The sequence below is a fragment of the Microcaecilia unicolor genome, chromosome 11, assembly GCF_901765095.1.
Source record: "Microcaecilia unicolor chromosome 11, aMicUni1.1, whole genome shotgun sequence".
In the NCBI taxonomy this organism is placed as follows: domain Eukaryota; kingdom Metazoa; phylum Chordata; class Amphibia; order Gymnophiona; family Siphonopidae; genus Microcaecilia; species Microcaecilia unicolor.
In genome coordinates, this window is record NC_044041.1 from 32,422,142 (window position 1) to 32,434,367 (window position 12,226).

At 45.5% G+C, this 12,226-nt stretch overlaps 1 protein-coding gene across 3 annotated transcripts in view; it reads left to right on the plus strand.

The window, feature by feature from the left end:
• The window catches only part of TMEM116 (transmembrane protein 116), a 94,624-nt gene that overhangs the window by 48,227 nt on the left and 34,171 nt on the right, over nucleotides 1-12,226 (plus strand). For all 3 annotated transcript variants that reach the window (XM_030219758.1, XM_030219757.1, XM_030219756.1), the window contains exons 4-5: nucleotides 2,872-3,003; nucleotides 10,637-10,729. In XM_030219758.1, coding sequence (XP_030075618.1) covers nucleotides 2,872-3,003; nucleotides 10,637-10,729 — 225 coding nt within the window. The remainder of the gene's footprint in view (nucleotides 1-2,871; nucleotides 3,004-10,636; nucleotides 10,730-12,226) is intronic.

The following is a 12,226-nucleotide window of genomic DNA, read 5'->3' on the forward strand; positions in this document are numbered from 1 at the left end:
TAGGCAAACTTTACCTTCTAACCCTTCGGCAATGTCACTCACAAATATATTGAACAGAATCGGTCCCAGCACCGATCCTTGAGGCACTCCACTACTCACCTTCCCCTCCTCCGAGCGAATTCCATTCACCACCACCCTCTGGCTTCTGTCCGTCAACCAGTTCCTAATCCAGTTCACCACTTCGGGTCCTATCTTCAGCCCTTCCAGTTTATTTAAGAGCCTCCTGTGGGGAACCGTGTCAAAAGCTTTGCTGAAATCTAAGTAGATTACGTCCATAGCTCGTCCCTGATTCAATTCTCCTGTCACCCAATCAAAGAATTCAGTGAGATTCGTTTGGCACGATTTCCCTTTGGTAAAACCATGTTGTCTCGGATCTTGCAACTTATTGGCTTCCAGGAAATTCACTATCCTTTCCTTCAGCATCGCTTCCATTACTTTTCCAATAACCGAAGTGAGGCTTACCAGCCTGTAGTTTCCAGCTTCTTCCCTATCACCACTTTTGTGAAGAGGGACCACCTCCGCCGATCTCCAATCCCTCAGAACCTTTCCCGTCTGCAAGGATATATTAAACAAATCTTTAAGAGGACCCGCCAAAACCTCTCTGAGCTCCCTCAATATCCTGGGGTGGATCCCTTCCGGTCCCATGGCTTTGTCCACCTTTAGCTTTTCAAGTTGTTGATACACACTTTCTTCCGTGAACGGTGCTCTATCCACTTCATTCTCATTTGTACTATTTCCAGTCCATCGCGGTCCTTCTCCAGGATTTTCTTCTGTGAAAACAGAACAAAAGTATCTATTTAGCAAATTTGCTTTTTCTTCATCATTTTCCACATAGCGGTTCGCAGTATCTTTTAGTCTCACAATTCCCTTTTTAGTCATTCTCCTTTCACTAATATACCTGAAGAAATTTTTGTCACCCCTCTTTACATTTCTAGCCATTTGTTCTTCCGCTTGCGCTTTTGCCAGTCGTATCTCTCTCTTGGCTTCTTTCAGTTTCATCCGGTATTCCTCCATGTGTTCCTTTTCTTGAGTTTTTGTGTATTTCTGGAACGCCAACTCTTTAGCCTTTATTTTCTCAGCCACTTGCTTGGAGAACCATATCGGTTTCCTTTTTCTCTTGCTTTTATTTACTTTCCTTACATAAAGGTTCGTGGCCCTATTTGTAGCTTCTTTCAGCCTGGACCACTGTCCTTCCACTTCTTGTACGTCCTCCCAGCCCATCAGCTCCTTAGGTATTCCCCCATTTTACTAAAGTCAGCACGCTTGAAATCCAGGACTTTGAGTTTTGAGTGGCCGCTCTCCACTTTAGCTGTTATATCAAACCAAACCGTTTGATGGTCACTGCTGCCCAAGTGGGCACCCACTCGGATATTTGACACGCTATCCCCATTTGTGAGCACGAGATCCAGTGTCGCTCCCTCCCTCGTGGGTTCCATCACCATTTGTCTGAGCAAAACACTGCAGTAACATTTTGTAAGGGCTGCATGCTAATGGTGACATTAGCACATGGACATTAATACAAAAAAATATTTAAAAAGCAGTTTTTACAGCTGTGGTAAAAATGGCCTTAGCACACGGAAAAAAAAAACCCACACCAGGGTGCATTAAGGCCACTTTTTAGCACAGCTTAGTAAAAAGACTCCTAATGTTTGTAGCTGAGGCAGTGGAGAGAGATCACAAAGAACAGCAAGGGGATTTGCAAGGGGCTGCCCTGCTTGTTTGCCCAGTGATTTAACTACTAGGTGGTTCCTCCACTCTATTTGATTTTCCTCTCCATTCTACCAGGCCTGAGAACAAAGGATTCTCTATCCATGGCTGTCTTTACATATTCTGAATTTTCCTTCCAGGGATGATTTTGTAACAAAATAGGTAGCAGGTCAGGGGAGGGGATGCTCATCTTCTTTCTCTTCATCCTCTACCCTTCCCCTTTTCCTGTCGGGCCTGCTGCTACAGCAGATGGAATGAGATCTGCCAGCTGTTCCATCTTTGCACCATGAGTACTTAAAAAAATTTTTTTTTTATTGAAACACAACCATACAGAGTGAAAGCAGCATCGCCACTATCAACAAGAGAATAACAAATATGGAGGTTTAACACCACAAAAATTGGAGTGACACAGAAATCTCTCACAATCCCACCTCCTTCCTCTAGAACACCCCCCCCCCCCCTCGCACCATGAGTATTTTTCAACTCATGAGCATGGCACTGGCACTCTCTAGCTTACAAACTTTGAAAAGGCTCATGGTGCCAGGGGTGTGCTGGTAAATTGTTAACATGGGGGCTCTCTCTCGCCAGCAAAGTAAAAGAGAATTCAGGAGGGGCCCAAGCCCACATTTTTGGATCCATTTGTTAAAGTAGCCATGGAGAACCGGCTCCCAAAATTCTTAAAAACTTAACAAATGGCTCTCGAGAGCCTGTGAGAGCCTGCTCCAGCACACCACTGCGATGGTGCCCTAAGTATGTGGCGCCTTTTCTCATTTTCAGGAATTTGGCACAATCAATTAAGCTCTGTATTGAGCCGAATCAGTAGAAAATCAGGGGTGAGGGTGGGGGGCTTATTCTTTTCTATTTGTAGTTTCCCTTTGGGTGCATTTCATGTTTTGATTTTATCTATTACGTTTTATGTAAGTCATACAAATAGGTTTCTCTATAACTCTCTTCAAAACAATTATTTCACGTGTGCTTGTCATGTCTTCCATCCAAACTGAAAGCAGTAGATTCTCAGTTTAACCTTTTCTACATATCCATTTACTATGCTATTTAAATTAGTGAATCATGCATCAGAAAAAAAAAACCCACACCTCGTTAGGAAAATGAAGGTTTGCAATTTGTTTTGTGATTGCACATTGCTTTTTTCTTTCTACTTCACAGGTTCGACCTCTTTTCTATCTGAGCTTCTTCAATCTCTGGTTGGGATTATGTTGGCTCACTGGGTCTGTACTTTATCGGCACGCACTGAAAAACCAAAATGTAGCCTGCTACAACTTACAGATCACAGGACAAGTAAGTGACTTAATTTTAGCTGAAGTCCTATGACGGCTTCTTCTAAATTGATTTGCTTAAGGTGGACCTTACAAATTGGACTGTTTTTCAGACATTCTACATTGAACCTACAGCTGATTTTTGCATATATGGGGGTCTAAGAATGAAAGCAATTGGCAGTGGCGTAGCAAGGGCGGGGTGGTGGGGGCGGTCCGCCCCGGGTGTCAACGGGTGGGGGGGGTGCATTCGTCCACCCCCCCCCCCGACACGCTGCTGTAAAGAAGAAATCGCTTCGTCGGCCCTTCCCTCACTCACTGTGTCCCGCCCTCTGACGTAACTTCCTATTTCCTCAAGGGCGGGACACAGTGAGTGAGGGAAGGGCCGACGAAGTGATTTCTTCTTAACAGCAGCGCTGCAGATGGAATGGAGCTCGTAGGCAGATGGGGACCATGTCGGGGTGGTGCTATGCTGGGGGGGGGGGGGAGTGTCGACGCTGGTGGGGGGGGGGGGTGTCGTGTTGGTCTGCACCCGGGGGGTGCAGCGGCGATCCGCCCCGGGTGGCGGCCGCCCCCGCTACACCACTGGCAATTGGTATGACATAGCTTGGCATTCCTGAGAACCAGGCCTGGTTGCAGTTTTTGGAAGCTAGAGTTAAGAACTCTTTAACTTTTCAAGCTCTATAGAAGGTAGTGCATTGTGTATATAACCACCCTGTGTGACTTCATCTTTCATTTCCCACTGACATGATTAGTTCTTAGTCTGAGGGTCTCGGCCTAGTTTTAGGGCTCTTCCTGATGAATTTGGCTTACCAGATCTTTCATGAATCCCCTCTTTGGAATCTAAATACGTTTCATGTGTATTCATAATACTAGTGTTTATCCTGAAAACCAGATTAGTTGAGTGGTCTCTGAGGAACAACCAACCACTTTGCAGTTACTTCCTTAGCAATGTGCAAACACTGGTAGGCCCTATTTTGCTGAGATCCTTAACAGTACAGTGGGTGCAGCCAAGAAGAAAATACTTCTGTACCTATTTGCTGTTAGAAATACCAAAAACATCAAACATATAAACGGCAAGTGACCGACTCACCTGCAAATGCGCAGTAGAGTCGGAACTCTGAGAATGTAGAAGTCCAAGCCCCGCCTCCACCAGCAGTACAGCCCAATAGGGAGGAGGGCTTGGACATGGGCGTGGAAATCGGAGGAGGAGGGAGCAGGGAGGGAAGGAGGGGGCGGTACGGAGGGAAACAGACGCTGGGGGGAGGGCAGGGGAGAGAGCAGGGTTGGTGGACGGGGGGAGGCCATAGGAAAACAAAACACTAGCCCGTTGTTATGGGCTTAACGGCTACTCATAAAATAAGAGTTGTAAAAAAACAGAGATGACTGAGATAAGAACATCAGTTAGAAATTCCAGCTATCCAATCCAGATTCAATTTTCCTTTAATAATTCTTTTTCAGTAACATTTATTTCACAGCACACACAACTTTATATTGAGTCATACATATTTCAAGATCATATTCAGACTTTACGTGGCCTAGGGTGGTGGACTCTGGTCCTGAGGAACTGAGTTCGATTCCCACTTCAGGCACAGGCAGCTCCTTGTGACTCTGGGCAAGTCACTTAACCCTCCATTGCCCCATGTAAGCCGCATTGAGCCTGCCATGAGTGGGAAAGCGCGGGCTACAAATGTAACAAAAATAAAATAGATACTATTGGAGATTCTACATGGAATGTTGCTACTATTTGAGATTCTACATGGAATATTACTATTCCACTAGCAACATTCCATTTAGAAGCCTGTGCGGCCACATTGGTGATCTGCAAGGGCAGGCTTCTACATGGAATGTTGCTAGTGGAATAGCAATATTCCATGTAGAATCTCAAATAGTAGCAACAGTGGAGGAGTGGCCTAGTGGTTAGGGTGGTGGACTTTGGTCCTGGGGAACTGAGGAACTGAGTTTGATTCTCACTTCAGGCACAGGCAGCTCCTTGTGACTCTGGGCAAGTCACTTAACCCTCCATTGCTCCATGTAAGCCGCATGAGTGGGAAAGCGCGGGGTACAAATGTAACAACAACAAAAAAAACCTCAGTGATGTTAATTGCTATCCTTTCAAGATTAAAGCGATTTAAACAACATCAAACTCTTCACCGGTTCTTTTTTCATATATATAGCCTCCTCTCATTTTTTTAGAAAAATATATATTGACTTCGCTTGTCTTTACTTAGCTTTTCAACTAGTTGTACTTGTCAGACCCAAGGGATCGTCTGCCCGACATGCACGTTTCGCCCCACATGGGCTGCCTCAAGGACATTCCCCTGCAACATACAAATCACAATATTAATAATCTTCCAAGAATTCGGTATTAAACCTATATCCAGAAGATATACTATTTTAGATAAGAAATTAACTCACCCTGTGTTTCTTTACAGCGTCAGCTCAGCAAAAGTTAACAGCCAAGATGGCGCTGGCGTTTTTTTAGATCCATTTAATGTCTACTACTAGATGACGAATTGTAGCCCCGCCCCCCCAAGGGAGATAAGAACATGGCACAATAGAAATTAGAGGCTGAAAGGAAACAACGTTGTATTGCATGGATTATGTCTTACAGCATCAACTTTGAAAATACATCACACTAATAAAAATCTTTGAGATGTGCCAGCATTTTGAAGAGCGAGAGTGCATACACTCCACTGTAATACCTTTCAAATGATAGGCTCTCATCTCTGGAACACACTGTCCTTAGAACTACAGAACAAATGTTGTCTTTTCAAAAACAACTAAAGATATTACTGTTTAAAAATAAGGTATTGTATAATGAAAAGTTTCTAAGATGTGATATTTGATGATTTTGTACAGTTGTGATATATTTTTTTTAAAATTTGAAATCAACTTTATTAAAAGCAAAACAATGACAAACCACAGAATAGGAGAATGCAAGTGAAACAACACATTTGTGCAACACTCAAAACCACTACTCATCCATACTGTCGTGAAAAAAAGACACAGTTCGCCCCTCCCCTCCCTCCCTTCCCCCCCCCACCCTTCCACCCAGGATGTGCCGGAGCGCTGGGCAAGAAGAACCATGGCAGGGAGAGCAAACAGACAAAGCATGTTAAGTTTGCCTCCTCCTTCATCTACTATAGGGATGCCAAACATTCAGAAAGGAGCCCAAAGTCTGCTTCTTCAGAGCTGTCAACTTAGACATCAAACAAATAAAATCTATTCCTCTGAAGGTAGGGTTACCATCCACCTTATAATCGAAAGAGAAAAACGCCTAGATTTCGACCCAAATCGGGAGATAGACGTTTATCTCAGAAAAACGAATAAATCGGTATAATGGAAAGCCGATTTTGGACGTTTTCAACTGCACTCCATCGCGGAAGCGTACAAAGTTGACGGGGGCGTGTCGGAGGCGTGGCGAAGGTGGAACTGGGGCGTGGTTATCGGCCGAGGAGAGATGGGCGCCTTTCGCCGATAATGGAAAAAAAGTATGCGTTTGTAGCTAGAATTTAGGGCACTTTTCCTGGACCCTGTTTTTTTCACGAATAAGGCCCCAAAAAGTGCCCTAAATGACCAGATTACCCCCAGAGGGAATCGGAGATGACCTCCCCTGACTCCCCCAGTGGTCACTAACCCCCTCCCACCACAAAAAAATGATGTTTCACAACTTTTTATTTTCACCCTCAAATGTCATACCCACCTCCCTGGCAGCAGGTCCCTGGAGCAGTTGTTAGGGGGTGCAGTGGACTTCAGGCAGGTGGACCCAGGCCCATCCCCCCCTACCTGTTACAATTGTGCTGCTTAATGCTTAGTCGTCCAACCCCCCCAAACCCACTGTACCCACATGTAGGTGCCCCCCTTCACCCCTTAGGGCTATAGTAATGGTGTAGACTTGTGGGCAGTGGGTTTTGAGGGGGATTTGGGGGGCTCAACAAACAAGGGAAGGGTGCTATGCACCTGGGAGCTCTTTTACCTTTTTTTTTTGTTTTCGTAAAAGTGCCCCCTAGGGTGCCCGGTTGGTGTCCTGGCATGTGAGGGGGACCAGTGCACTACGACTCCTGGCCCCTCCCACAAACAAATGCCTTGGATTATTCATTTTTGAGCTGGGCGCTTTCATTTTCCATTATCACTGAAAAACAAAAACACCCAGCTCACAAATTGTCGAATAAAACATGGACGTCTATTTTTTTCGAAAATACGGTTCGGTCCGCCCCTTCACGGACCCAATCTCGGAGATAAACGCCCATGGAGATAGACATTTTCGTTCAATTATGCCCCTCCATATTGTGAAAATGATGAGGCTATTGTGAAGATGAAGCTCCCACCTCAGGATCTTACCCCAGCCAGCTTCCTTCTTGGGAACACACAGTTCTACCACCAGTCCAAAGGGCACAGCCAGTACTTCTCATGGGGATCCCTCTGCTTCAGTTACCAGCCCTCTTCCTCAGCTGCCAGCTCTCCTCTTCTCTCCCCTCAGGTGGAGCATAAGTGGTTAATAGCCAAACAGGACCCAGCCCATAACCTGCTGCACCTGTTTCTATCCCCAGGACTCTCCTCGGTCCTAGCGACCTCCTGCTATACACCCCTTTCTGGCTCCCTTTAGTGACTCACCCAGCCCTTCTCCCTGGACATTTTAGGGGAACAGCGCCCTCTAGGGGCCTAACCAGGGTAGGATAGCCTCTTCCTTATCACACATATGTCCAGTTTTACCCAGACATGTCCTTTTTTTTTTTTAGGACATGGCTGGGCAGGCTGGCGGGCAGGCCTAATGGTGTCCTATCCTAGCATCCCCTCCTCTTACCTTACTCTACTGCCCTGGTGGTCTAGTGACCTCTTCGGGGCAGGAAAGAGCCCCCCTCTTTCCTGCCCGGAGCGCTGCCCTGCATTCTATTCCCCTTGCAATGCTTGCTGAGTGCTGACGGTCCCGGCGCCGATTCAAAATGGCCGCCGAGAGTCCCGAGGACTAGATTGAGAACCCCTGATCTGGTCAGATCCACCTCTGCCACACTGCCCCGCCCCCCCATGCATGCTCAGAGAGAGGCAGTGCGGCATGGCAGGGGTCCCCTATAGAAAGTACAGCTGGCTATGGGGCCCTTTTACAAAGGTGCAGTAGGCTGTACGCGCATGTAGCGTGCGCCAAAACGATACTACCGCCAGGGTAGCGTGCCCCTGGCGGTAATTTCAGATTTGGCACGTGCCCTCACTGCCGGGACAAATTTTTTTTTTTTAATTTCCTACCACACACGGCGTTTCTGGCATTAATCGGCAGTTGGCGCATGCTGACCAGTCACCGCACTTGTAGCGCATGAACCTTTTCTAGATCAATGGGTGGCATTAAAGGTTCAGGCCGTAAATAGGCGTGCGCTGGTTTCCAATTTTACCACAGGCCCTTTTCCCGGCCCATTGAAAAAAAGACCTTTTCCCCAGACGCGGTAAAAACGGGTCCAGCGCACGCCAAAGCAACCGCAAGAAGAGCGGAAGAAACCAAAAGGACCAGACTGGAGACCACATCGAGTAAGAGCACCAAAATAGTTTTATTAGTGTCTATGCTCCGTTTCAGATAGCACCAGTATTTTTGTGCTTATTCTTTCTATCCCCGTGTAATTTTGGAGGAATATCTGTATACGTCAATTTGAAGACCCCTGAGGAAGGCCCATTTGGCCGAAACACGGACCGTGCAGGGTCCTAATAAAACTATTTTGGTGCTCTTACTCGTTGTGGTCTTCAGTCTGGTCCTTTTGGTTTCTTCCGCTCTTCTTGTGGTTGCTTGTGCGCTTTGCGGGAGATTTGGACCCCCTTTTGGTTGGCCAGCGCACGCCAAAAACACGTGCCCACACTACAGCAGGCCATGTTTTGCCGCAGCTTAGTAAAAGGACCCCTATGTGCATAGGGGAGTTTCTGGCTTCTGGAGGAGAATTGTCTTCCACTGGTGGGGCTTCGGGATCCCCGCCAGCCATAGCAACAGCGCTGCAATTTTCGTAGGGGCCTGAGCCCAAAGTGGGTAGGCTCACCTTCCCCCAAACCCCCACCCCCTGCGGCTATACAGGTGATGTGGACAAGTACTGGGTTCCCTGACCAAAGCCCGTCACCACAACTGCCGGGGAGAGATTGTTCTGAAAATATGGAAAAATCCCCTCAAACAAATGAAGGCTTGTGGTGACACAACTCGAAAGACGTCATTTCCAACTGAGCTGGAAGGAGGAAGACAGGCAGACAATAGATTTCTTTGGAATTTCTAATACTTTGCTCAGGTTTGGGTTTTTTTTTTAAATTCAGATATTTTTTTAAATATGCTTACAAACGAATTAATACGAAATGAAATCCTCAGGCAAACATTTTTTGCTAAGTATGGATTTTTCTTCCAAATCATTCTGAAAATGGAAAAGCAGATCTGTTCTATACCTTGGTCATTGTGGCCTGCATTAGCTAGAAACACGTTTTACAGGAAGCCATGAAGCTATGATGATTCCAAGGTCTGTCCAACAGTGTCACTTTGTATTAACCTTTTCACATTACTTCAGAACGGTTGCCATTAAAGAGGCAGCTCTCGATGGTCTGCAAAGAATCCATTGGCCATGTGAGGAAAGGAACATTTGACCATTTTCATGTTCCAGCTGTTGTAGTTTTGCCTCTATCTTTCTTTGTGAGAAAGTGTGACTCAGTGGTTACAGCAGTGGGCTATAACTCAAAGAATCCTGGGTTCACCACTGATGCTGCAGGTCACTTTCTTTCTTACTAGTTGGTTTAGTTATCCACTGGTAAGCTCTTTGGGGAAGGGACCTTGAGAAAATGTAAACTGCCTGGAGCTAAAATTATAAAAGGTCATCTATAAATGCAAAATATAATCTTACTAGTAAAAAAGGCCCGTTTCTGACACAAATGTAACGGGCGCTAGCAAGGTTTTCCTCGGAGTGTGTATGTTTGAGAGAGTGTATGTGAGAGTGACTGTGCGAATGTATGAGAGAGAGAGAGAGTGAGTCTGGGTGCGAGTGTGTCTGTGAGAAAGAGAGTGTGTGTGTGTGAGAATGAGAGTGTGTGCAAGTGCGTATGTGAGACACAGTGTGAGAGAGTGTGTTTCACACAGATACAGTGTGTGCGAGAGAGAGTGTGTGTGAGACACAGACTCTCTGTGAGACTGAGTGTAAGAGACCAAGACAGTGTGTGAGTGACCGTGTGACACATAGATAGTGAATGGGATACAGTGTGAGACATAGAGTGTGTGAGAGTGAGAGAAAGACATTGACTGTGTGTGAGAGAGAGAGTGTGTGTGTGTGACAGAGATACCTCCCCCCCTCCCTCTCTCTGGTGTCTGAGCGTTACTGTGCGGGATGCTGAGCTCTGGCTGTGCTTCAAGGAACTGACCAATCCTATTTCATAGAATGCACCTCCAACATTCTGAAGCCGAGAAACCTCGTGTGGTTGGTCACTTCTGCTTGTGACGAACCCGGAAGTACGTGATGTCAATTCAGGAGATGGATACAGAGAGCAGGAATGCCTCAGCCATGCAGTCAGCTTCAGAATGTGGGAGGTGCGTTTTATTATATAGGATGTGGTGACTACAAACATCATAAAACAATTATGACCAAAACTTCACCAAACAATAGAGGTTATCAATTTCTGATGTAACAATAGAAAAATGTTTTATTTTCCAGCTATTTTATATCGCCTCCTTTTTTTACACTGTAAACTATGCGTGGCACCTTTACATCGATCTCAAGGGGAAAATGTACAGCATGTCACACTGGGTGAGTAAAGCTCTTCATTTTCTTGACCATGAGTGAAAAAGGCAAACATATGGGATACAGCAGATTGTGTGCAATTCTGGTCATTCCATCTCCAAAAAGATAAAGTGGAATTAGAGACAGTACAGAGAAGGGCGACCAAATTAGGGAGAAATGAGGAAAGGCTATTGAGGTTGGGGCTGTTCAGTTTGGAGATCAAATGACTGAGGGTAGATATCACAGAGGTCTATAAGATCCTCAATGCAGTCGAACAGGTAAATGCAAATCAATTGTTTACTCTTCCAGAAAGTATAAAGACTAAGGGGAACACCATAAAACTACAAATTGTATAGTAAACATTTTCTCTGATTCATTTTAATTCACTCAGTGCTGGAACTCATTGCCGGAGGATGTGGTACAAGCAGTTAGCGTAGCTATGTTTACAGAAAGTTTGAACAAATTCCTGGAAGAAAAGTCTATAAACTGTTAATGTAGATCTGCTTATTTCTGGGGCTCTTTTCCCGCCCCCCCCCCCCCCACCCCGATCCCACATTAAAGGGCCCTGGTGGTCTAGTGGACTCTTTGGGGGTAGGAAAGATCCCCATTCTTTCCTGCCAGCTGCCACCATTTTTTCCGGCGCCACCGCATTTTCAAAATGGCTGCTGAGACTTCCCTCGAGACTGCCGAGACCCACAAGACTACCGCAGGAAGTCTCAGCAGCCATTTTGAAAACATGGCGGTGTTGGGCAGAGCAGTATCATCAGGCAGGAAAGAGTGGGGATCTTTCCTGCCCCTGAAGAGGCCAATAGACCACCAGGGTCCTTCCAGGTAGTACCGGGGAGCAGAGGCTTAGCTAGGTTTTGATGTCTGGGGGAGCAGACTTTTGTAAAATAGGCGCCAGACATGGGCATAGTTTGTTTCATTTTGGGGGGCAAAGGGTGTGGCTTGGCACTTTTGCATATTCATTTGCATATGTACATCTCATACATATTCTCACACACACATGCACCAGACTAAAATGCTGAATATGAAGCCAGCATATCAAAAACAATAGGGCCAGACACTTTATGAAATAACAGAAAACCCTACAAAAAGACACTCAAAATCTATACAGAAAACTTAACACACAAGAGGTAACCCACCTATGAAAAGACACTGGACCCTAGAGCACCAATATACCTGCTACTGGAAAATGGAACAAGCTTGACTGTTACACATTCCTACACAAAACACTACATGCTAGCAGAATCTGTCACCTCATTCACATATGCAGAACACAGACAGACTCTCATGTGATACAAAATAGGGAACCACAAAAAAATGCCCACAAAAATGAAATATAGATCTGTTCCAGAAAGCCAGACTCTGTAAGCAGTGCAAATACTGGTGAAAGAGAAACAGAAGTGTATTTTCTCCTGTACTCTGCAAAATACAACAATACGAAAAAAAATGTACATTTCACAAAGCAGTCCTTAAAAAGCATTACATAAAAAGAATGTTTTGTTTTATAATATATTTATT